Here is a 27,609-nt window from a genome sequence, read left to right as displayed (position 1 = left end):
ATGTTAGAGACAGTCATTGTGGTTAAGAGCCCTTTTTACATAAATATCGCTCAAAAGTGTTGTCGACAAAGGTGAAAAATATAAATCTAATGCCAAGTGCTGTTATGGCATGCAATAAAAGCTATGACCACCGGGGGGAGCACCAGTATCACTGGATCAGAGAACACTGTAATGGAGAATAATTACTGAGTCCAGCACAAGTTAAACAGGATAACGGACACCACAGAGGGTTATACAGAGAAAGAAGGCCCAGTCATCTCTTCAGAATGTTCCTTAAGGCAGACGACTCCCTGGAGACAACAACCCACACTTATAGTGAGTATGGACTGGGAGGGGTGTTATAGGTTTCAGTTGGGGCTGGAGGCTGTGTACATGTAGCCAGGGGGACACATCCGTGCGGCCTGCAGGGCTTTGCAAGACCCCCTTAAATGGTCACCAAGGAGGGCGGTGGGGCAGAGCCCAGTGTTAAAGCCTCTTCAAAGGGGAAAGAGCTGTGGGCTGATGTGTCACTTCACGGGGCCCAGCAGGAGCCAGCGGCGGCGGCAGCCGCGATTAAAATAGCGCTCCTTAAAGCGGTGTCCAGGGGGCTTATAAGACGGAGTGGGAGAGGCACTCACCGGAGGATCCCCACGGAGGAAGGTAGCGGCACACCCCGGAAGATAGCTGGGGTCAGGAGCGGCAACATTAGCGGAGGCACAACCCGCGGACCACGGAGGCTCCAAACTCGAGGCCGCGGCTTCAGGGGGAGAAGTAGGCCTCAATCGAGCAGGGGGCTCAAATCGCTCCAATAGTCCGGGCTATGGAGCCAGGGTGGTGTGGGCTCCCACAGGTGTCTGAGCAGCGATGTGTCAAGTGGGTAAGACGCAGGCTCTTCTCTATAAAGGACAGGTAAGGCAGGAGCTGTATAAAGCCACGTCTGTCCACTCTGCCAGTTAGGCCACGCCCCCTAAGACGGTATAGTTATCTATTGACCTGATACAGTCAGGGAGTTATTAGACAGAAGGAGGAGCTCTCATACAACAACATTGGTAATACCGAGTTAAATATTGTGTTTTGTTGTTGGGAGAGTGCCTGGTTAGCACTGTTAAATTGATTCCCCCAGGGCACAATTAATTTAGATGTTTATTACTTACATAATCTCAGGACTATAGCAGCAGTACGTAATTTGAAATGGCACACACTTTCTTAACATTAACAAAATTAAGTCCTCAGTTAAGTGGCCCTGTTCTTGAGGCATTTACAAACCTTTCATGTTCATATAGCTTGCATGGAGGAAACACGCTATACTGGAACAAAAGAGGTTGTGGATTGAAAGCTCTACAGTATTTAGATAAACAGTCAGTAGGTCGACATGCAATAGGTCGACAGGGTCAAAAGGTTGACTGTTAAATGTCAACATGGACTAATGTCAACGGGGTAAAATAGTCAACATGGTCAAAAGGTGAACACACAAATGGTTGACCCAGAAAAGGTTGACGCGTTTTTTTTTATATTTTAACTCTAATCCTCCCCCTAGCTCCAATCCTCCCCCCAATTGCCTAACCATAACAGTACCCTTCTGCAGCCTAAACCTAACCCTCCTTCAAGTTCCTAACCCTAAAAATCATGAAAAATCATGTAAAACCATGTGTCAAGCCTTTTCTGTTTCGACCATTTGTGTCGACATTTTGACCGTCAATCTAAGTCCATGTCAACATTTTAACGGTCGACCTTTTGCATGTCAACAATCTGGTATTGTTCTATTGACTGTTTATCTAGACTCTGTAGATCTTCCATCCCTGTACCCACACATTCATATTCGCACATTCTGGTCATCAATACAGAAAACAAGACTGTGGTTTCTATGAAGAGAGGGAATCCTTTATCTAAAATAAATAAAAATGATAGCCAAATTAGTGTTTGGCGTTGTTCTCAGTATATACATACAGAAAGACACTTGCATACTTCCGACAAAATGGGTAGAATTCACAGCATATGATACACCCAGTGGAAACAACCCAGTGCTCCTATGTGATACAGAGAAAACTGTAAAACACCTTACAGCAGACTGTATACAAGCATAGCAAAAAGACAACCAGAAATCTGTAGTAAAAAACTTAGATGCTCATCACTTGTATTCTGTGCATGAACAAAGACTCATAGAAGTATGGAGCATCTCACATCAGACCTGGCTAGCCACTATTAACCTCTAAGGTTAATTTTGGCTAACAACAAAGTAGGGTTGCTCTTCTAAAATATTTAGCCTACAAAAATGATTACAACTGGAACTGACAGTGAGATGTTAATGGAATTTCTTGCATTTCTATATAAAGAAATGTAATTTAATTTGACAAAGTTGAACAGTTTCCATCTAACACGTTCAAGCTTAACTTGGTCCATGTTATTGGTTCTTAAATGTGAAGACCAATGGCAAACTTTAAATGCAATCTGCAAGTGTCAAACTGTTCGCAATGTTCACAGTTCAAGTAATAAAAAAAATGAAAAGCCTTTTTATTATTTTATAAATGTTATTTAAATAGTGTTTAAAAATACAAAATATTTAAAAATGTCAATATGAACACTGAATTTCAAACACAAATGGGAAACCTTGGCCGCAATAGGCAAATGTGAGTTGCCAACAGTAAAATGTGATCCGAAGACACGATTGTACTGCAAACATGTATGTCACTATCAAACTGATGAAATTCAAAAGAATTTCTAAGTGGTCCAAAAAAACATATGAGTAATGACAAGTAAAGCAGTATAATCTGTGGTCTCTAAAATGGAAGAGTTACACAAAGCTTTAGGACCATTAAGGCTGGAATAATCAACTAATCAAACCTGATCAAGCACTGGGTACCAATTTATATATAAAATGGGGGATGATCAAAGCAAGTAGTGGCACCATCTGTAGGTTTGAATTTTATTGTCACAGACTAGTATTCGAAATGGGAGGTTAGAGAGGCCTCATTATATTATCATTTATGTATTTATATAGCTCCATCAATTACGCAAAGCTTAGTTATACACAGGGAAAACATAGAAACTCCAACAAAAAGGATTCTGATCAGGAATCGAACTTGTGACCCCAATAATGCCAAATATTCTAAAGCTCTTATATATAACATCCAAATACCAAATTATTTGTGTAAGAAAACTACTCAACCAAACTGAAAATTTATGTTTTTGAAAAAATGGAAGCTACACCATCAGTGGGGTCTGAGAAAACTGAGAACTATTGTCCTCAAATGTCACCTCCTTGCTATGACTGACATTTTGATGTTAAGTGGTTTGCAATATTGACCCCCACCCCACTCCTGTTTTTGCTTTAAAATACAGAAAACAGTTGAAAATGAAATAAGATAACGGCATACAAATTAGTGCATCAATTTGTCTAGCAGGCAGGAAAGTTTCAGATGGGTGACTCAAGTGTTCTGTGTCTAGAATGAAATTCCATGCTTCATGTTTCCCATTTCCAAGGAGACAAGTAGTAGAGCTCGGACTCAGACTATTTTCCCTATTAAATATGAACAACTGTTTTAACATATGTCTCTTGGTAGATTTGTGAATTTTCAGATAACTGCACTTAATCCGACTTTGCTACTAGGCCACAACTGGTTAAGCTGCCTCATCTTCATCATGAGGAAGATGTTTGTTCCTTTCAAACAATTAGAAATAATTATACATAATTGTTATGTGTTCTGTATCATCAAAACTGTAAATGTGAGGCTACATTATTTCATTTGCAATGTAATTCATCCCAGGACAATGTGAATGTCTAAATTCTAGTTGCTTTAGTAACATAAATGTTATTCTCATATGCAACTACATGACTGTATAGATACGTTTTTCAGCAATTCATATGCGTTAGTAATGTCATTTATCCATATTAATAGAAATATTGAATGCATAAGAGAATTCAGAAAAATCCATGTTGTAGGTATTATTAATGGCTAAATTGGATTGTTTTTACTAATTGGGAGTTGCCAATGATGTTCCTGCCACGGTGGGTGGTATTGTACTTCATAGGCTTATAGCCTTTTTTCTCTGTTTGTACTACAGTTTATTATATTATACAGTACTGTCAGCTGCAAAGTGGTAACAACAGAAGCAGTGAGGGACTCCATAAACACAGATGATGTATGTAACTTAATGAGATGGATTTTCTGAAAAGGATTATTATTATTGCATTCTCATTATACACAGGTAAATCCAATGAGTCATTTCTTGAATAAAGAGAAAATAATATCTGCCTGTAAATCATTTTATAATTTAATAAGATTCTGTATAATCAGATCTATGTGACATGTGTCTAGGTTCTTCCTATTTATTTCATTCATATCTTTTGTTAAATCGCTCTGAACATGCCCAAGCACACGAATGCGCACTTGCAGACATACATAGTTATGCCCGCCTGCACTTACAGTGGTGGGAAGGATACCGAAAAGGGCTGAGGCCGATTACAGTCAATTAGGCCAAGCTTGTGCAATTGCAAACACTTTCTGTCTGGCATGCAGACGGACAGACTCCTGAGAGAGCCATATTGTGGATTGTCAGGGACGTGTAAAAATGCACAATTGTCAGCGCTAATGATTCGCTGACCATGAATACACCACTGATGCTGTTAGTTGCTTTGTTCATTGTTCAGGTATACATGAGGCTTTTGTGTGCACGTTACAGCAAACTTGTTTTTTTTTCCGTATACAGGATGGAGAGGTGTTCCTGATGTATTAGAGGGGTTTTGAAGTTTTATGGTGACCTATTAGCTAACACATATTGTGCTAGCAATAGTAATGGTTAAAAACATGGGTGTAAATGTGACGTATGTCTGGCATAAACCTGGCGCGTATGGTACTGCTGCCAATCTGATGGCGTTGCCTGATAGTAGCAGCTTTGCATATGCATCCAATTGTGCATTTTTATTGAAAGTAATTCACGCCTGCAATTTACGACGCAATAATAGCCAACTGTGCACCAGCAGCAATAAGCCGGCTGACAGAAGATGTAATGCTGATGGCGTGATTGCTACTTTCCAAGTTGATCCCTAGTTAATGAATTTTTTGGGCTGGTAAAAGAACACCCACTCAGCAAGTCTTTACTATGTCAAAGATCAGCAATATTCTGCCTTCCAGGCTCCCAGCTGACAGCTTGTTCCACTTTACATGACACAGTTGAGAAATGAATCAATATTAAAGTGTCCACTGATTGTAATTTGATATATAATCTCAGTGCCTAACGATCCAGCAGGCTGCACTTACAGAAGACTTTACATGCTGTTACCGTGTCAGATCAATGAGCACTGCCCGGATTTGTCAGTTAAGCTATAGCTACTAGATAAAATTAATGGAAGTTAAGTGAGGAGAGAGTGCATCTTGCCTGGAACACTGCTCTGTATCTATAACGGAAAGGCAAATTAAATTCCATAAGGTTAAACAGACACATTTCTGTGTCCTCACCTAGCCTCCGACAGAAACTTGTCCTTCAAGTCTGGTGGCAAAGTTTCCCGGCAAGTTTTAACCGCAACTGGAGAGTTATCGGCACGAAGACGTCCACTGAACACTTCACCAAAATTACCCTGGATGAGATAAAAAAAAATAAATACTGAACAATGAAAGTATCTGGGGCTCCACTGTACATAAAATTATGTTGACTCGAAGTGTACTGTACCTTTAGTAAAAAGTCTATGCCAGGAAGGCTAACATTCACAATACACTGTTACAATACGGTCTTTCATTACGTTCCAACAGACCCTCTAAAAGTTTTATGCAGGTTTTACCATGTATTTTTACTCTCTAAACTTCACAAGTTAACATTTAGTGAAATACAGTTAGCACACTATTGTCCCATTCAGTACATACATTACATGCTGGGGTTTGTAGTGCTCCACGATTCGCTAAGAGGGACCTCCCTTAAAAATATTACTGCCTGTAGCAGAGAAGTGCTAGAGAGCATGATGGACATAACTTGTGTATTATTCATCTTATGCTGGGCATACACAGCCAGATAAAATGTCTGTCAGACCTACAGACATTTTATCTGGCCGGCTGCCAGCCGCAGATGTCGCCGGCATACGCTGTGAGAGAAATCTCAGTGTATAGCCCGACATCCGCGCTCCGCCCCGGGGGAGGAGACATTTCCCTGTTCCTTCCGTAGGAATGGACACAGGAAATGTCTGTCTGTCGGCCGCGCTGGGCATCCACTGCCCGATGCGGCCGACAGTTACCAGGTAAATATCGCATCGGACGGGCATGCTGGACAATCCTGCATGCCCGACCGAGGGTTAAATATTTAACCCTCGGTCGCCCGCACACACGCTACAATTATCGGGCCGATCCACCGATATCAGGCGGATTGCCCCGATAATTGTAGCGTGTATGGCCAGCATAAGTAATGCACAAGGTTTGATTTATATTAATATCAAACATTGGCTTTATTGTTATTTCAGCGCAGCATATGGTAAATATCACAACTTGCTCATGTTTAATTAAGTAATATTATCTTCATGGTAAGTAGGTAAATTATATAATTATTTGAAACATTAAAATACAACTTGGTGATGCTTCTGAAAATTGCTTTTCAAATAATTACTTTTAAAATGGTTTAAATAATTTTATGTACATTTGATTTTTTATTGTGATACAGCACTTTTAATTGAATGCCATCTATTAGGCTCTGTTTACTCCTCTCAGTCTGGTTTGTTTTATTATGTAATTATCAGTTGCCATTAATACGATGTATTTTATTGAGTTTGCATCAAGCACAGCTCACGTACCCGTCCAATCCTTTCTCCCAGGATGACTTCTTCGTGTTCCAATACCCATTTGTCCTGTTACAGTGAGAGTAAATACAATTATTTCATTGTAGCTGACAGCAAAATGACAAAAATATATCCCTATGTGCTATCAGCTTATTTCAATTTGGTTTGGGTGATAATCTCCACAAAAATATTTCCCCAAGCTTTAACCATCTAAAGCTGGGTAAACAGCTGCTCAGATGGAGGAATTTTAATTTAGTTAAAAATGACACTGGTCACTGCGGGAAGAGGGAAGGCATATGCAAAACCTGTGACCTATTACACTGGGGGTGGGAGGGAGAGAGGGGGGTTATAGGACTAGGGATCTATTACCACTAGTGGGGGTGGGGGATAATGTTAATGGAGAACAATTGCCACTGATGCGGTTTATTGCCGATGGGGGAGGGAGGTAATTTTAGTATAGGGGCCTGTGGACAGGAGGTGGTGCGGGCACTCCACCTAGAAATACTTTCCTACAATAAAATATTTTAATAATTTTTGAAAAGATTTTATTTTCACTTAATTAAATAAAACAATTACAATTATCAAGGGCCATTTGGTAAAAAAAAAATTGTCCGTTAAGTTGTTAATATTATACACTGTTCTCAAGTTATTCACTCTCTCTCTTATATAGACTTATACACAGACTACAATTTTTACTGGAACAATGATGACAGGAGTTCCAGCACCTTTTTGTTATGTCGCCACTTAAATTGGGCCATGGCGTCTGAGTTCTGAAAAACGTTGGCCTGCATGAATCAGAGCATTTGTACTTTGGCTCAAAAAACTGCTGTGTCATGTGGCAATTGGACAAGAAGGTTTGGGGGACAGGGCAGCAGAGAACCCTGTAACTGTATGATCAGTTGCCCTCTGTGTAAAAGCAGATAAGCAGTTTGGCAGTCCGGATGAGTGAGGGAGGAGGATGGAAGATATCATGAGAAGTCAATAATGGATGGCGGAGGGATTAATAATAATGTTATTGATGCAGAGAGTTGATCGCAAGTCAAGTACCTTTTAAGCTTGCATTTTATTATTATTTTTAGATGTTCTCCTACAAATCATTATCTCTTTTTCAAAATCTTTCTGGAGGAAAAACCAATATGAATATCACATACAGACACATCCAATCTGCTACACAGATACAGACTCACAGATTCTCAGCATGTCATGTGATGGCAGACAAAGGTTGTTTGGAGTTAGGATGTCACAATGAAAGCAGAGCTCACTACATCATAATGTGATTTGCCCAACTCATTCAATTTTCTTATTTAAATTGGAAACATTATTATTATTGTTGATTTGTAAATTGCAAGAATGATCTGTAGCACCAGACAGTGGTAAAACAGAGCATACATGAAACAGGGACTTACTAATTAGACAAAATAAATAGAGTAGAGAGGGCCCTGTTCATGAGAGACCTTACAATCTAGTGATTACAGCACAGATTAGGAGCGAATGTGGCTCAAAGTGCAGATTGGCGAAGTAACAAGAGGGGTATGGTAGGTGGGAGTAATGGAGACCTCAGTAAAGAGATGGGTTTTCAAAGAGAACTAAATGATTTGAAGACTGGGTAACAGTCTGATCAGGCCTAATTGAGAATTCCATAGGTAGGTAGCGGCAAGTCTTGTACATTGGGGAGAGAGTTGTGGTTATGAGAGCGTAGGCAAAATGCAGGTCAGGGGTAGATCTGAGGGCCTGTGAGAGTATTTCATGGTGAGGTTAGAGGGGGTGGTGTTTGTGATGGCTTTGTAGGTGAGGGTAAGTGTAGGCATTTGCAGAGTAGGGTGGCAGATGTGGAGCAGCAAGAGACTGAGATAAACATTTGTATCCTCTGCCATCTTGGCTTGGTGATAATGTTCTAGATTTTTACCTTAATGATGGCTTTATTCAGGATAACACCGCTCTTCTTGGTCACCACTTGCTTGGTCTTCATGAAGTGATCAATTAGCATTGGGATAGTTGGAAAGGCTTCTCCTTCCAATCTGTAAAGATTCTTTTAAACAAAAATAATAACTGTAATGATGGCTCCTTGGAAAGTCCTAGTGCACTAATATATTCTCAGTGTATTAAAATGTTTCTGTTTGTGCAGAATAATCATCAGTCCTATTGTTAAACAGTAATCTTGTGTAAGCGATGAGTGAAACATTGAGTAGAAATCTCTGCGATATTCTACAGGTTTTCCTAATATCTCAGCTATACAACAGTTACTTACATCGATACACTGAATGATGAAATGCCTCGGTTGTCCATCCCACAACACAGACAAAACATATTCTTGTTTCCCTTGGCTTTCGCGAACAAGGAAATCTCCATTGTTGGTTAACAAGCCTAATACCTCAGTTCGAGGGATGGCACCATGGTACCAGTTCTGTTGACTGAGCGGTTTCTGTACATCAAGGATTAGTGGCAAAAGGGGCGGAAGCTGTGCAGAATATAACAAATTATAAGATTATAATGATTGTAGTGCCACCTTGAATAATAAGTAAAACAACTTTAATATTGCATAACTGTAAATGCTTATTTTATATTGTACAAAAGACATTTAATTTTACAATGTGCACCAGGAACGCCCATGGCTTTCCCTTGCAATGGGAACAATTCCGAACGCAACAGCGATCTCTGCGTATACACAGTGGTACACCATAGAGGTTTCCAGAAGGTTTTGTGCATGCACAACAGCAGCAAATGATCACTCAACTAAGCAAGCATTGATACTGCGTCTACCTCTGATTCAGGCCATCATTCTAACCAGGACATTGCATATTAAAAACATCTACAATGATATTTCTCTGTTTGGCAATGACTTTGTGGATTTTCTTGCCCTTTGTATAGTGAAGACATAACCTGTTATTGCTGTACTGAAAGAACTGTGGGAAGAGGAACAAGAACTAAAGAGTTGTCTGTCTGTACGTGAGAAAAACTATGCACACAAAGAAGTCCTTTAATGACCTTTAGCCAGCAAGGCTGCTATTGTCATGGCCCTCGCAGCATGCCTACGCTATGGGCCCCCCCTCCCCTCCTCCTGTTCTGAAATTTGCAATAGTGGACGCGGCCAGCGTATATTAGATACTTTATAAAACAGTCATATCACTTAGATTCAACATACATTATGTGCATATAGCATCTATTTCTATTTTATAATAATTTAATAATAATTAATATATTTATTATTATTATTATTAATATATTTATTATTATATTATTTAATAATAATTTTATAATAATTGAATTACCTCAGGAAAGAGAACCAACAATATATGACGAAGATTCCGCAGGGTAGACTGACAGGCAGTAAATTCACCACCTCAGAGTCACCTCACTTGCTTTTAAGAGAAGTTATTTGCTCTTTCTTACTCTATTCCCAAATCTGAATCAGACCCTTAAGGCCCCCATACACGGTGCAATATAGCAGCCAATCTGACAGATTGGTACGATATAGCTGCTATATCGTACTGTGTATGGGCATGATATCGGCCTGTGCGCGCTCCCGTGGGGTAGTACATCACACCTCCAGATCTTAGTGCATGTTCACTTGATCTGGGGATGCGCTGTACGATCCCATGCAGTACTATGCGGGTGGGGGAGGGGGGTGCCGGCATATCGGGCGGTCGGCCATCCGATCGCTTTGTGAGTGGGGACCGCCCGATATGTCGGCCGTCAGATCATAAGTCATATCGTGTATGGGGGCTTTAGTGGAGCTGAAGTTGAACCGCTGAGACTGCAGCAGCTGACTAATAGACAGGAGGAGCAAGAATGATCTGGATTGTGTCCTGATCTTACCCCTCCCCTCTCCAGGGGTGAGAGCGATGAGCGATGCGGTCCCCACTGACACAGTGGGAAGAGTGAGGAGCCATTTTTTGGGGCGCGCAGGCACAGTCCAGACTCCAGAGTGACAGACTGACAGTCCGTAAACAAAGTGGCAGCAGATAATGGATTCTGCCTTCAGTCCACTCCTAGGTCGCCAGTCTCTTATTGACCAGGTGAGTGCTGGCTACATTTGGGAGAGCCCCGAGGAGGAGGAGGGGGATGGGAGAGGGGATTTTTCTACTGTGTGGCATAATGTGTAAGGGGGGGTTTGTGTGGCATAATGTGTAAGGGAGGGGGGGATTACTACTGTGTGGCATAATGTGTAAGGGGGGGTTTGTGTGGCATAATATGTAAGGGGGGTTTGTGTGGCATAATGTGTAAGGAAGGGGGTATTACTACTGTGTGGCATAATATGTAAGGGAGGGGGGATTACTACTGTGTGGCATAATGTGTAAGGGAGGGGGGATTACTACTGTGTGGCATAATATGTAAGGGAGGGGGGATTACTACTGTGTGGCATAATATGTAAGGGAGGGGGGATTACTACTGTGTGGCATAATGTGTAAGGGATGGGGGATTACTACTGTGTGGCATAATGTGTAAGGGAGGGGGGATTACTACTGTGTGGCATAATGTGTAAGGGATGGGGGATTACTACTGTGTGGCATAATGTGTAAGGGAGGGGGGATTACTACTGTGTGGCATAATGTGTAAGGGGTATTACAACTGTGTAGTGTATAAGTGACAGTGCTATATAGCATAATGTGAAAAAGGGGCACTTCTGTGTGGCATAATGTGTAAGGAGCATAACTGCTGTGGTTATAATGTATAAGGTTAATTACTACAGTAGGCATAATGTGTAAGGGGCACTAATACTGTGTGGCGTAATGTGTAAGGGGTACTAATACTGCTTAGCATAATGTGTAAAGGCCTATACACACAGAACGATATACAGTAGCTGACGATCTAACACATTGGAACGATAAAACAGCTATATCGTTCCATGTGTATGCACGATGTCGTGCATTGCGCGCTCCCGTGGGATCGACCGTCGCTTCGCCTGATCTTTCTGCATGTTCAAAAGATCAAGTGATGCGGCTGCCGATCCCATGAAGCGCTATGCAGGGGGGGTGGGGTGGCATATGGGGCGGTAGGGTACCAGATCGCCCTGTGTGTAGGAAACGCCCGATATGTCGGCCCTCGGATCGTCTGTCGCATCGGTGGGTACTCATAGTACCGTGTGTACCCACCTTTTGGAGTACTACTGCTGTGTGACGTAATATGTGTAAGGGGCATTACTACTGTGTAGCATAATGTGTAAGGGGTACTACTACTGTGTAGCGCAATGTGTATAAGGGACACTGCTATGTAGTGTAATGTAAATAAGGGGCGCTACTGTGTGTCTTAATGTAAATGGAGGATACTATAGTTTGGCCATGCCCCTTCCCATCAAGACCACACACCCTTTTTTGGTATGCATGGCTGCGACGCTCACTGTCCCTGTTTACAATATTGAGGGGGACACCAATACTATTTCTGGCACAGGGCACCAAAATGTCTAGATTCTGAACTGTGCAGAGGGGTAGTAATCAGGTAGGTTAGCCTAGAGAGGCTAGGAGTGAAGCTTGGGAATTTTGCAAGATGCCTGAAGAGATTTGTTTTCAGGAATACTTGAATGTTTGGAGACTAAGACAAATTCTGGTAGGAGAAAGGGAAATCCAATTCGTGGGTGCAGCACAAAACAATGGGTCTCATTCAGACCCGGTCGTTAGATGCAAGTGGTCGCTCTGATTGAGGGCGTCCGCTTGCATCTTGAAGTGCGACCTCCTGGTCGCTAGCTAAGCTGTGGGTTACCACCCACAGCTTAGCGACCGACCAGGGTGATGGTCGCGATGGTCAGGGACCATCGCGACCATCGGGGCTTGCGACGAGACCCTAAGGTTGGGTCTCGGCAATTGCAAGCCCCAGGGAGCTTCCTGCTCTGATCGAGCAGGAAGCTCCCCACTGACATCATTGCTGATGTCAGTGGGGCCGCCCCAAAACGGCAAGCGTTCCATCGGGAACGCCTCCGTTTGGCCGGCCACCCCCCGGCCCGCCTTCCAAACGGGGCGAGCTGTCAATCAACATCGACAGCTCGCCCCCTTTGGTGCGAGACCCGGAGCGGCCGTCGCTAGCCGGGTCTCGCGCATGTGCAAGTCGGAGCCGGCCCCGACGTGCGCATGCCCAGTGGGCAAATAAAGACCCGGTTGCGAGCGCTCAGCGCTTGCGACTGGGTCTGAATGAGGCCCAATGTTCTCTAATCAGGAATGGAAGCTGGAGCTGGTAATGAATGAGGATGGTATGGATAGATCTTGAAAAGAGAGAGATTCAATTAACGCAGTGTTTTTATAAGAGGAAAACTGTTCAACAATGAGTAGGCCAATCTGTATAGCTCAGATACAATGTAGAAGATAATAATCCATACAAACTACACACAGATCTTGGTTTATCACGGGTTTCCATTGTTTTCATCTGCTAGTTTCTAGTAATTTTAGTAGCCCTGATTCTGATCAGATAGAAAGTAATTGGTCTTCTGGGCATTCAGATTATACCAATAAAGAGTAGCAATAACCAGATGAGCCGCCAGTCATTGCAAATTCATTCTTTCACTTCTGCTTTAGAGTCTGTATTTGGTAATCAAATGCCCATCAGGAAGGATATAAACGTACACAAATATACAAAATGAGGAAACTGCACTGTGAAGCTTCATGATTCATGCAAGAATATACAAGTATGTAAACTATACATCGTCTGTTACTACTATGACTAGAGATGTAGTGGGAATTCCCGGGTGATAAGGTTGGCATTTTTGTTGTACTGTAGCAGCTACAATACTGACCTCTTCTAATATAGTACTGTTACAGTATGAACAACGGCGGCAATTAATGGAACAGACCCAGATAAGATGCATGTACAGAACATTACTGTTTTGAGTGTGAATAACTTTAAGCCAAATGCATGACAGAGATTTCCTTTAGGTGGCAAGAAATTTAAATGACACTTGATTGCTGAGAAAGAACAGATACAGGGGTGTTCAATACGACCACTTGAGCCATTACAAAATGCTCTGACCCAAACTTGTCATCTTTGGGGAGATTTACTAACGTGCCCGTTGATCAAGCTGGAGGTTTTCATGCGCTTTGAAGTGTGTTTTGTAAAATGAGGAAAATACTAAGGACCAAACCACCCTTAGCATTGCATGACTGTATTTCTCTTACACCAAGTGGAAAGGGTCAAGATAGGGGTCTCCACTAACTATTTAGCAAAGTTTTTTCACATTTCTGCAGCTACAAAGCACTTATTTTTGGCATGTACTTGTTCTAAAGGTTTTACTGGGAAGCCTTCGGCACATTGCAGATGCACTTCATAATGGAAAGCTAATATGAACAAACATTGAAAACAAGAGGACTTTTCCAAGAGCAGGTCCACAAAGTGGACTATTGGTATTTACCTTTTTGTCATAGCCCTGGTTGTGGACTGGACCCTGAAGTACACCTGCAGCCTTTAGTTTTTTACATTGCCCGTGCCTGTAACCTAGATAACTATGCAGAATAGGAATTTTTGATAGTGCAGGCAGGAGTATTCTCATACCGTTTGGAATGGGGTATATCAGGAGCAGACTGACTTATAGAACAGAAATCAGTATATTGTAGCTTCCAAAATCACTTGAGTTTCAGAAAACACTGCAGAACAGAGGGGGTGATTCAGCTGCGGATGGATATGCTATCATAGCTGCTAAGATGTGAGTAAAAGAGGCCAGGAAACCTCCATCAGCCGACAGAGATCCTGGCCTCTCCACTGTCTTATTTTGGCATGTTAGATTTATCATGATGCTTTGATTTTTTTTTTTCACCTCTATTTTTATGAGCAATGAGGCAGGCTAGGAGGTGCTCGTCTCTGCAGGAAATTATGATCTGAAACACTGATTAGTTCTTTTTATCGATAGATGAGTGAAATTGTGGAATTTCTAGTATACACATGGGAGCAACTGCATGCTGGTACACGTGGTTCCACAGGTCTGCATTATAATCTGAAATAATAAATCCCCTCCCTCCCCCTCGCATTGCCATTCAAATAGTCCCCATATTATCATTCTTATCAATCTCCCGGAGCTATTCAATTCAGTGTGCTGTGTCGTCGGAGAATGCCGGTTATCGTGCCTTAACAAGGGTGTTAAGGAGCGTTAACCGGTATTCTCTGATCAAAGTGCCGGGCGCGCAGCTGTTAGCGCCATGCTAAGCAGAAACACAGCTGCGCGCCCGGCACTTTGGTCGGATATCTCCTCGCATCCCCAGGGGGGTGCGAGAAAAAATCCTTAGCCCGCCCAAACAGCACACTGAATTGAATAGCTCCGGGAGCTCGCTCCCGGCACTATTCAATTCACGTTGAATTGAATTGCCCCCTTAATTAGTATTGTCCCCTTAATATAATCAAAAATAGATTTGGCACCAAAAAAAATTAACAATTACTTATGCCCCCTTAATCAATGAATAATAACCGCAATTAATAAGTCTATTGTGGCTCAAATTAAGTTCACACACCGTTTGAACAATGTCACCTACTGCATTAGAGCAATATCTAAACAAGATGTATTTTGCCCTGTGCATATGCTGATACATCCATGCATCTGAATGTGCAAGGACTGAGATACCCACCTTCTGTGTCCGTACATGCAGGAATACCATTTGGTACGTACTTAGATGTCACCATCGGTGGCACCAACGAAACATGCTCCAGTCCTCCATGTATAGCTTCCTATGTGAGCTGGTGAGCGTTCACAGACACGCCCTCGGCATGCCCATAAGACAGTCCATCTCCGTGCGTGCGCTAAGACCCTCCCTGTCACCGCCCAGGAATACCAACTACATTTTCAATACACTTCTCCCTGCATACACCTGAATATGCAATTGCGATTCTGTAGGGACACAATTGGGACTCATGCGCTAATGCGACTTAGATGCATGCGCAGTAGCAAAAAATCGTTCCATTACGTCCGACATCGGCAGTGAGTACACCTCTGAAACTGTCCCTCAGTCTCAGAACGGCATGTGTTTGAGGCTGCAAACTGCATGCAATATGTTGCAGAGATAAAACCGCACGTTGCTAGATTTCCCCATGGAGTTTGACATTTGCTTGATTCAATATCATTCTGCGCTGGTTTTTAAAATGATCTGTATTCTGCAGAATGTTTAATCTATATATACAGCTGGGAAGACAACAATGTCAATTTATTTGGTTCTATAAATTGGGAAACTCTAGACATGTAACATTAAAGACCAGGAGGTATGGCTGAAATTCTATGCAAAATATAGAATGAGGTTTTCATCTACTGTATTATAAACAGGTTAACATTTCATTACAATGTTCGCACAAATCATTAGAAAGCTTCAGGTGTGAATAAAAATAATTTACTACTTACAGAAAATTTGGGTCGAAAAATACCAGAAATGTGATTTTTTATATTTTCCAGAGTCTGATTTTTACCACTTTCTCGCTCCTACAAGAAAATAAACATGTATTAATCATAAGCCAGAATGTGCTTCTCTCTTATTCATGTAAGGAATGCATAAATATATTATTGTGATATCCTTGGTAGGAAAACTGTTACATTGATTAAAACCACAGTAAGGGAAGGAGCTTTGCTTTATACACTGTGCCGCCCATAACTCCTATTACACCATACTTACCAACTCTCCCTGAATGTCAGGTAGACTCCCTGAAATAGTAGTAATCTCCCTGACTCCGTGAAGTGTCTAGAAATCTCCCTGATTGTACCTTACCTCCATTATGTAGCAGTTATACACGTGATACATTCAGTATCCCGACGTGCGGGGTGCCGGCGCTTAGAATACCAGCGCCTGAATCCCGACACCTGTCAGAATCCCGGCGCCAGCTTCCCAAAGGTAAGTATCTGGCTTAGGGGTAGGGTATGGCACTAGGGGGAGGGGTTAGGCACTAAGAGGGGAGGGTTAGGTTTAGTCACCGGGGAGGTTAGGATTAGGCACTAGGGAGGTTAGGGATAGGCACCGGGGAGGGAGAGTTAACGGTTAGGTTAGGATACTCACCTCACCATGTCGGGATTGTAACCTGGTCGGGATGCCGACACAGGGATTCTGACCACCGGGATCCAGAGCGCCGGCATCCCATACTCAACCAGTTATATACATGAAAAATAAGTCTCAGGGATATAGACATTAAATGCTATAATCATCAGTGCTCTTTCCTTGCAGTGGTTATAAGGCACAATGATTCCTATGGCTACATGCAATTTCATATAAGGTTTGTCATGGCAAACTCATGTGGAACCCCTTGTAAAACACAATACATGAGCAAGCCCTGAAAAAGTATCAGTGTATTTCATAAAAAAATAGATCTTACTAATTGCTTTGGGGCCCATTAACATAAGTCAGATTTAGGACACACCTCTCAGATGTAGCACGCCCAGTCTACTGCCACGCCCATAGGTGTTGCTTACACAATATTGCTGAAATCCCTTTTCTAAAGTAGGCAAGTATGTATTACACTTCAGTCAACAATGGGACTAATTTACAAAGTGCACTGACATGGCACTGCACTGACATGTGCCATGATCAGAGATGCAGGAATATTCTGAAGAGGTGCAAAATTGTAAAGGTCCCATCTAAGTCTAACCTCTGACCAATGGGACCACCTCTTCCATTAAAGCTGCATTACAACAGCACAGACGGTGTAATGGTTAGCGTTACTGCCTCACACCAATGAGGTCATGGGTTCAATTCCCACCATGGCCCTAACTGTGTGGAGTTTGTATATTCTCCCTGTGCTTATGTGGGTTTCCTCCGGGTACTCTGGTTTCCTCCCACACTGCAAAAATATACTGGTAGGTTAATTGGTTCCACACAAAAAAATTAACCCGTGTGTGTGCGCATGTGGTAGGGAATATAGATTGTAAGCTCCACTGGGGCAGGGACTGATGTGAATGGCCAAATATTCTCTCTGTAAAGTGCTGCGGAATATGTGTGCACTATATAAATAACTGGTAATAAATAAATACAACCAAAAGTGTTGAACATTTTGTGTTTACCACTTTAAAATGATTGAAGAACATAGGTGTAATGGTGCGTACACACTGGGCGATTAAAGTGGACGACTGAACGATAATGATATCGTTATCTTTCAGTCGTCCACTTTATCGTCCATTTTTAACAAAAAAACGATGAACGATAACGACGACGCGCGTTCCCGCGGGTCGTTCGTCATCATCGTTCATCGGATTAACATGCAGGCCAACCTGACGATGTCGTCAGGTTGCTGCATGTTGGGGAATGGGGGAGAGATCCTGGCGCGCGGGTGTGCTCAATGTCATGAACGACATTGAGCACACCCTGCCGGGGACACACTAGACGATATCGCTCAGGGAGCATATCGTCTAGTGTGTACGCACCATAAGTGGAAGGACCAATAAGAAGCTGCAACATCCATTATTGTGGTTTCTTCATTGCCTTCCCACTTACACCCCCATGTAAAATATTATACAGCCCTGTTTATCAGCTGTGGCTGTAGGACTAAACATGTGCAAAAGCAGCTTCCCGAGTTCAAGGCAGTGGTCGGAGCCATTATGGACATGCAGTTTTAAATAAACTATTATCCATTCTGCTAAAATACTACCTAATTTAGCCTCAATTTTGGTTGAAATTAACCATGAGAGAATGAGGACGTCAGGACTGTTTATATAACATGTGGCACTTCTGTGTGAGATCGACCACAAGCTCTGAGCAAGTGCAAAAAAAAAAAGAAAGAAATGTGACAATTAACTGGACTTATATTCATTGCGGGACTCAAGTTAAAGATTAATTTAACTGCACCTTCTTCTTAGCGGAGTACTGGGAGCTCTTTGCATTCCCTAATTCCTCCCAAAATCTAGCCCTGTTAGAGCACCATGGGTCATTCACAAAATATTTTTTGTTATTTTAACATTTAACAATCATTAAACTTACAATCGAGGTGATAGACTGCTTATCGTCCTGCAGCTGAAGAGCCGGAGGAGGATCTCCTGTTCCAATCTCATTAATCTTCTTACTTAAAATGTCTCTCTGACCCTGCAGTTTTGTCTTCTTACACAGAGACATGTTATATTGCAAAATGAGATCCTGAAGAGACTGATATTTGGCCAAGAGACTAATCCTGTGTGGATAAATGATACACCAAGTTAAGCTAATGGAAAGTCCCATTGCACAAAGTATTTTGATGATTGTTATCAGTTACTGTTATTAAAACAAATGCACTCGCTGATTTGCATAGATTCAAACCAGACACCAAACAAGGGGACAAGGACGACATGGGAGAGAGACCGCAGGCTGGATGTATGACTGGATGAATGTACAAGGCGGATGACATAATAAAACGTGATATTCATATGGGGCAGTACGCATATCACAGCAGATCTTTCCCATTTTATCTGGATAATTTAGCAATAAGTACTTTAGGTTATAAATAAGGACGTCCTGTTGATCAAAACATTCCACATACCTACTGTATAGAGTAAATTGTCACATTCTGACCATTCTGGTACCTAGCATACCAATCAAGTTGCAAATGGAATAACATTGGCTGATGACTACTTACACTGAGGTCATCAGCTGGCACAATGTTCCATCTGATTCATTTTGAAAGTCTTTATGATCTAATTGGGTTTGAATCAGACATCTGTTCCACACATGTGATGTTTTTGTGCCAATTTCGTCTTAAGCAACCAAAGCTAATGGCTGCATGTAGCAATAAGTAAATTAGGAGTTTATGCAAGGAGTAACTGAGGAAGTAAAAATATAAGTTTGTGGGCAAGGGTGTTCACAAATCGAAATCTACTGAATATGATGTGTTATATGGGTGGGTACACACCTGAACGACCGGCAATTGTGCTGATGTTCAGGGTGATTTGCCTTGACCCTGGACATCGCATGGTTGCCGGTACACACTTAAAAGATTTAATGAATGACGGAACAATCACTGTTCCGTCCTTTATTAATATGTACATGCGACCATGGGAGCGCACAAATCGGGCATACACACTGCACGATATGCCTGATTTGTCATTCCGATTCGGCCAAATCGGGCCGATATCAAGCTAGTGTGTAGCCGGCCTATGTGTGATCCTAAATAAAATGATGGTTCCTGCCTAAGAAGAATGTTTTGAAACCATGTTGAATCTTAAATTCCATTCTGTTTACTTGACAGTACTAAATAAACACTGCTGTATCTTACTTGTCTCCTTGTTTCTTTTCCTCAATCGCAATCTCGGTTTGAAGCTGTGTTATTGCCTCTTGGTTAACATTTACTGATTCTGTGAATGTGGCAAGTTCATCTTCCACCGATGTTAATCTATACATACATCATAAAATGATAGATCAGTCAGAATAAAAAAATAATAATAATACATATATTTAGCAGTTAGTTTCTACATGTATTATTCCCAGTGATTGGGATACAGTATTTCTGGTGGAATTTACAAATGAACTCAAATAGCACCATTGAGCCATTACATGCTGCAGATATGATTTCACTAATTTTGTAGTAACATTTTCACCTTAATACCAAAAGGTAAATTTAGGTATAAGCTAGTGTCTCTTATGTGAGATGGTGGAAAAAAACAAATAAAATAATAACTCTCACACATAGAGGGTGATTCTGAGTCGTACGCAGGAAAAGCATTGTGCGCAGTGTGCTTGCATCAAGATGGTTACCGCCAGGGGACGTAGATCGAAATTGCAAGAGGAGATCAATGCAATCTTGACAAACGTTTCTGTGTGGTGACTGGGGAGGAGGGGAGCTAACAGGTGGGGGTATGTCATGGGCATGTCGGTGTCAGCAATTTCTGATGGTGCGGCCAATATACAGTCGATAGTGCATCATTGTACTCATAATGGCAGATTCGTGCTGCTGCCGGTGGCCGTCTCAATCGGACACCCATCAGCCGCAGCATTAACACAGAGATGCAGTAGCGGCTGCAACAAAAGCCGCAGCAGCTACTGTAACTGCGTCCACCTCTGAATCAGCCCATAATCTTGTCAAACATGCCATTTGCTAGATATGCTAAGTAGCAAATGGTATCTCAGAATCTGTCATCTTCATCCACAATCTATTCAACTCTTTGAGCATTCTCGTCATCACTGAAACCTATCTCTGCTCTTCCAGCACCATTTCTCCTGCTGCTCTCTCCTATGGGGTCTTTCCATCACTCCCTCCACTATGCCTGGTGGTCCACCTGGCAGTGCAAAGGCTTCCACACTACCAGCTGCACTTTTGGGTCATTCTCCTTTTTTAAGGTCCACCATTAGTTTTATACTTCCCAGTCCACTTCAATGACAATTTTGCAGCTTGGCTCCTCCTACCTGAGCTTTGACTTCTGGGTGATTTCAATATCCCTACATCTTTCCCTCACTTCCACCCTTCCCTCACCTCCTCTGTTGGCCACTCCCACCCACAGCTCCCTAGATCTCATCTTCTTCAAGTTTGCACTAACTGACTTCTATACACTCCTGTCTCCAATTACTGCCCTGGGGCTGCTCCAATCAGACTGACTCTCTTTACAACCAGACTCTTACCTCTGCCCAAAAATCTGCCACACCTGCCAAGGCACTAAAAACAAACTCAGTTACTACAAAAATGTTGTTCTGCCAAACATCATTGGAGGAAGTCTCACTTTCTCTAATGCATTCATTTCCTTTATATGAATTTTCTTCTCCTACAGCTCTTTAATCTCTAGGTGTCTTTCTTCTTTGTCCCCACGATAGCGGATGAAGTCAAAGCTTTTTAATCATCATCTCCCCACTCTCTCCTAAAGTCTAACTCCACCTCATCCACTTAATTCAAGTTTTCCCTATCCACCAGCATTATCCTATCCTCCAAAATACTTTAGTAACTTGTCAACATCGGACTTACTAGCTTCTTCTCTGACACCTCCCTCCTAAACCCACTCCAACTTATCTTCTGCCTTCCCCACTTAACATAAATCACTATGAGCAAAGTCAGCAATCTTCTTCTTTCTGTCAAATCCAAGGGTAACTTTTCCGTGCTTATTTTTCACGGCCCTTTCAGTGGACTGTGGCACCATGCATCTCACTCGGCTATAACTGTACCTGATCCTTCTTCGTCTCAACCTCCGTCTTTTCCTCTCTCTCTTTCTTGCTTTCAAGTTGGTCCCTCAAGGCTCCGACCTCTGCCCTCTGCTTCACACATCCTTCCTTGGTGAACGAACAATACCACCTCCACACCAAATCTACCTCTCCTTCCTGGGCCTGTCCCCTAGTCCCCTCTGTCAGGTTTTCAACTGTCTTTCTGCCATGTCCTTCTGAATGTCCTAACGATTTCTCGAGCTAAATACTCTACATGGACAAAAGTATGTGAACATGAAAACATCACACCGATATGTGTTTGATGAATATATAATTCCAAAACCATGGACATTAATATGGGATTGGTCACTAATTGCTGCTTTAATAGCCTCCACTCTTCCATTAAATTCTGGATCATAGCTACTGAGATGCGATTGATAGTAATACATTTGAAAGTCCCTGAGCTCTTCAGTAAAAACCTGAGACTATAGCCTTTGAGCTCTGTCTGGCTAGTTATTAGTTAAACACTTGAATGGCGTGGTCGCATCAGATGCGACCACGCCAGATTGGGCTTTAACTGACATGGTTGCATCTGATGCCACCAGTCAGAATCGTCCTCTAGTCAGTTGCTGAAAGATAATCTTCCAGCAGCCGGCTATATCAGAGGGACCTACTGGTCTGTGTTTTACATGTGCTTAAAATATATGTTAGCAAGTCCTCCTCTATGAATACAGAATATGCTTATATCTTGCTGCTGCCACCAATGATACTGAATCTGCACTTATTAACTGTTCTCCGTACATACAATGTTGAATCCATGTATTGAATAGAAATTACTATCGCCTCTTTCCACTTAGTCTTTGGTGGTTTCATTAGAGGAAGTATGTCACCATCAAATTCCTAAACATTTAAGGGGACATTGCCATTCGTAAAGCTATGACTAAAAGGTATTTGAACTACACAACAACATACAATAGTTAAACAAAATTATAAGCAAAGGATTAACAAAAATAAAAAAATACATAAAGCGAGAAGCAAAACTTTGGATGAAAATGCCTCGTTAATGAGAGAGGTCAGAGGAGAATGGCCAGACTTTCTCAACCTGACAAGGTGACATTAACTAATGAACATTGCGTTACAGTTGTATAAAAAGCATCTCTGAATGCACAGCACATCAAGCCTACTAAGGGATGGGCTACAGCAGGTGAAGACCACATTGAGTTCCATTCCTTTCAACTAAGAACAGAACACTGAGCACAGTGTGCACAGGCTCAAAAAAACTGGACAGCTGATTACTGGAAAACATTGCCTGGTCTAATAAATATCAATTTCTGCTCCAAAATGAAGATGGTAGTGTCCAAAGTTCTGGTATATAACATGAATTCATGGATCCCTCCAGCCTTGTGTCAACGGTTAAGGCTGGCGGTGGTGGTGGTCTTATGGTGTGAGGAATGTTTCTTGGCACACATAAGGTCCCTTAATAATTAATTAATACCAATTGAGCATAACTGAGTATAGTTGCTGACCATGTGCATGCCGCAGTCTAGCCCTCTTATTATAAATGCTACGTACAGCAGGACAAAGTGTCACAAAGGTCATGTAATCTAAAGCTTGTTCCACGAACATATCACTGCCAAACACATATATACAGCATATTCCTACACAAATACGGACATAATGTGACACTAACCCTTACACACCCATACAAAACCTACCCATACATACATATGCTGTCTCTATTGTCATGTCACCAATACATACGTATGCTGTACATTCTCTATTGTCAGATCATCCAGCTGAAGTTCGTCTTCCTCCAAGTTGTCTGCCTCCTCCAGCAAACTTGTATCAAAGGTAACCATGGCTGGGATGCTCGCTGTTGTCCTAATTAGCAAAGAAGCATTTTATAGATACTTTCTTTGCAAGACATTTGAAGCTTATTATAGATACCTTGTGTACACTAAAGTTTGACCATAGTGATAAACAGTTCATAATATTTCACATCTCATTAAATGTGGCCTGTCTAATTTTAGTTTTCTCATTACTAGATGTACTGTATCTGCATATACGCTGCATCATCACAATATTGTCGGGTTCCTCAATGTTTGCAGTCTAGAGAGCAGAAGCCTCACACTAAATTAACCCTAACCTAACCCCAACTCAAAACTTACCCAAAACATAACCCAGCTCCTACTCTACCTTGGCCCTAACCAGTGGCATAGCTAGGGTATTTGGAATAAAAAAACAGAGTCCCCCCCCCCCCCTGCATGCGCCGAAGGCGCATGTAAAAAAAGTGGGTGTGGTCACATGCCACAAAGGGCGTAGTCACTGGAAAATGGGGGCATGGTCACTGTAAAATGGGGGAGTGGCAACATGACACACCACCATTTATCGTCACTCTGGGAACATTCCTTTCAGTGACCCCGGTAGTGCACCCTTATACAGTGCCGCTTATACAGTGCCCCCAATAGTACAACTTATACAGTGCCCCCAGTAATGCCCCTTATACAGTGCCGCTAGTAGTGGTCACCCTATGCAATGCCCCCAGTATTGGTCCCCCGTATGTAGTGCTCCCAGTAGTGCCCCTTATGCAGTGCCCCCAGTAGTGGTCCCCCCTATGCAGTGCCCCCAGTAGTGGTTCCCCCTAAGCAGTGGTCCCAGTAATGCCTCTTATACAGCGCTCCCAGTAGGGTCCCCCGTATACAGTGCCCCCAGTAAGGTCCCCCTTATACAGTGCTCACAATAGTGCCCCTTATATAGTGCCCCCAGTAGTGGTCCCCCTTATACAGTGCCCCAGTAGTAGTCCCCCCTATGCAGTGCCCTCCAGTAGTGGTCCCCTTATGCAGTGATACCAGTAGTGCCCCTTATAAAGTGCCCCTAGTAGTGGTCCCCCTTATGCAGTGCTTCCAGTAGTGCCCCTTATGCAGTGCCCCCAGTAATGGTCTCCCTATGCAGTACTTACAGTAGTGCCCCTTATACAGTGCCCCCAGTAGTGGTCCCCCTATGCAGTGCCCCAGTAGTAGTCACCCCCTGTGCAGTGCCCTCAGTAGTGGTCCCTCCTATGCAGGGCCCCTTATAAAGTGCCCCTAGTAGTGGTCCCCCTTATGCAGTGCTTCCAGTAGTGCCCCTTATACAGTGCTCCCAGTAGTGGTCCCCCTATGCAGTGCCCCAGTAGTAGTCCCCCTCTGTGCAGTGCCCCCAGTAGTGGTCCCTCCTATGCAGGGTCCCTTATATAGTGCCCCCAGTAGTAGTCCTCCCTATGCAGTGCCCCCAGTAGTGCCCCATATGGCGATATTACTATTAGCATCATGCGATTGCATCTTTCACCATTTCTCATACACACATTAATACGCACAATTGCGCTGTTAACTAGTCGCATATTAGCAAATGCATAAGATCCTGTATGAAAACGCTGTTTATTAGCTTCATGTGCACGCATCTGCCCCAAGTTAACTAGTGTCTTTATATCAAACCCCAAATACTTACACAGTACATATTCACATAAAAGGTTTCATAAGCTTTAAAGTATAAGATTCAAGTTTGTTCATTTATTATAATTGCTGTGAAATAAAGGTTATTTGGTAGCTAAGGTTTAATACATGATAAGTAAGTCATATTTGATATTATACTGATCTGCACTCTTTCAACAGCATTCTGGTATCGTCAGTGTGAAGATCGCAACATGCATTCTCAACTTATGGACCGCAGAGACTTAAAGCACCAAAATGTACATTATATGACCAACTGTTAGGATGTGCATGAGGCAGGAAACCAGAGACAATCAGTTGTTAGAGGCTGGACTGTGTCTATTTGAATCAACCTTTTAAATGCTCTGCAACAGATGCATCCTCCTTGGGAACCAATGGCATTAGCGACAAGCCTCTCTATTGTGTTGTCTGTTTCTGTGAGAGTATAAACGTGTGTGTTGTGACCCCAGTCTGAGTCTTCTTGCTGAATGCTGATTGACGGGGGTTTCTTGCTGATGCCTACATCTGGTCCAGAGGCTGCATATGTATAACTGTACTTGGGTCTGTATAATTCTTTGCGCTAAATTGTACTTAGATCATAGCGTGTAACTGACTGTACTTTTACTTGAAATATCACTTTGTGCTTTGGAACCACAGGTTCAAGGTCTGGAGTCTTTATTTACTATATGACTGCGTACGCAAAATAGCGTCATCCTTAGAGGTTTATAGGCAGGATATTAGAAGGTATAGGCAGGAGTGTATAGAGGTTCTAATTCAATATCCTTAGCCCAGTCCCCCCTATGCAGTGCTCCCAGTAGTAGCCCCCCTATGCAGTGCCCCAAGTAGTGGTCCCCCTATGCAGTGCCCCTTATATTGTGCCCCCAGTAGTAGTCCCCCTATGCAGTGCCCCTTATTTAGTGCCCCCAGTAGTAGTCCTCCTATGCAGTGCCCCTTATATAGTGCCCCCAGTAGTAGTCCCCATTATGCAGTGCCCCCAGTAGTGGCCCCACTTACCTGAATCCCAGCTCCTGCGTGTGCCCCTGTCCGCTCCTCTGTCCTCCCGGGCCAGCCCCCATCACTCACTGGGGGAAACCGGAAGATTGAGCTCATGAGTGAGCTCCAGCCCGGCTCCAGCAGTGGGCGCAGCAGTCAATAAGAGTCTGTCTGACTCTCATTGGCTACCAAAACAAACACACTGTCGCCGGGTAATACGAGTGTACTAACCGGCGGCGGTGTTTGTTACTGTGTAGTGTGGACCGCACGCCTTACACTGACCAGTGTCCTGGACCACAGCCGGTGGTCCGATGGCGCCCAGGGCACGAGCCCTGCTCGACCCCCCCTAGATATGTCACTAGCCCTAACCCAGGGCTGGGTGCTAGGTTTCTCGGTACCCTAGGCAAAACTTCAGCTTATCTCCCCTCCTACCCCCAATACCCACACAGACTTTAAAAATAAAATAAAAAAAAATAAAATATATATATATATATATATATACATACATATATATATATATATATATATACATATATATATATATATATATATATCTTTCACCTCCTCCTGGCTGGCTGGCTGGCAAGTTTATAGACCAGATACACTGTTGTCCAAATGCGGAACACAGACCAGACTCCACTGCTGCCCAGGGCAGTTTCACTTTTGTAGAAATATTTCAGAGACATCCTTAATTTCCTCCAAGGTCCCACCGCCCTAGGCTGCTTAATGGAAGCACCAACCCTGCCCTAACCATAATTTAGCTGCAACCTTAATTTCAACCTTAACATAATTCTAACCATAATCCTAACTAGTCTTAACTTTATCCCTTGGTAAGCAATAAATATAAATATTCTCATATGTAGTTGAACATTTTGTCAACTTAAATATATATAAAATTACATATGTACTTATGGGTTAGGTACAGGATATTCTAACCCTCCCGCTCTCCCTACCCTAACCCTCCTTTCTCGGAGCCTAAACCTAACCTCCCACCTCCCTGCACCCTAAACCTAACCCTCCCCCCTAGTGCCTAACCCTAACCCCAGTACTTACCATCGGGATGCTGGCGCCAGGATTCTGACAGGTGTCGGGATTCCAGCGCCGGCATCCCGACTGTCGAGATTTTGACCGGATCCTGTACTTATAATTCCAAACTGTCATCTAGTTAAGACATTTTTTAAATTTCCTACAGAAAACAGACATTTATATAATTTTATATTTGTTGTGGAACAGTTAATCAGACCACTTAGCTCTGCTAAGTCATATGTTATGGTAAAACTGGGCACTCCTTCCATACAAAACTGCCTGATGCTCATGTTTTAAAAAACAAAGCCCAATTGTATTTTCATGCAACTATAGAAGGTTTACGTGTCCTACATTTCGAAGAAGCAACAAATCTCTTTCTCATGGTGCAGTAACATAAGAAAGGAGAGCAATGAAATGC

At 42.6% G+C, this 27,609-nt stretch overlaps 1 protein-coding gene across 3 annotated transcripts in view; it reads right to left on the bottom strand.

The window, feature by feature from the left end:
• The window catches only part of FES (FES proto-oncogene, tyrosine kinase), a 119,179-nt gene that overhangs the window by 37,971 nt on the left and 53,599 nt on the right, over window positions 1-27,609 (bottom strand). For all 3 annotated transcript variants that reach the window (XM_088472909.1, XM_088472908.1, XM_088472910.1), the window contains 8 exons: window positions 23,470-23,589; window positions 19,859-19,975; window positions 18,595-18,781; window positions 16,038-16,115; window positions 8,985-9,194; window positions 8,643-8,765; window positions 6,752-6,805; window positions 5,436-5,554 (listed from right to left, as the gene is read on the bottom strand). In XM_088472909.1, coding sequence (XP_088329035.1) covers window positions 5,436-5,554; window positions 6,752-6,805; window positions 8,643-8,765; window positions 8,985-9,194; window positions 16,038-16,115; window positions 18,595-18,781; window positions 19,859-19,975; window positions 23,470-23,589 — 1,008 coding nt within the window. The remainder of the gene's footprint in view (window positions 1-5,435; window positions 5,555-6,751; window positions 6,806-8,642; window positions 8,766-8,984; window positions 9,195-16,037; window positions 16,116-18,594; window positions 18,782-19,858; window positions 19,976-23,469; window positions 23,590-27,609) is intronic.

This window comes from Taudactylus pleione, unplaced genomic scaffold (assembly GCF_031769625.1).
Source record: "Taudactylus pleione unplaced genomic scaffold, aTauple2 ptg000129l, whole genome shotgun sequence".
Classification (NCBI taxonomy): Eukaryota; Metazoa; Chordata; class Amphibia; order Anura; family Myobatrachidae; genus Taudactylus; species Taudactylus pleione.
The sequence above is the reverse complement of the archived record's forward strand: the minus strand, read 5'-3'. Positions and strand labels throughout refer to the sequence as shown.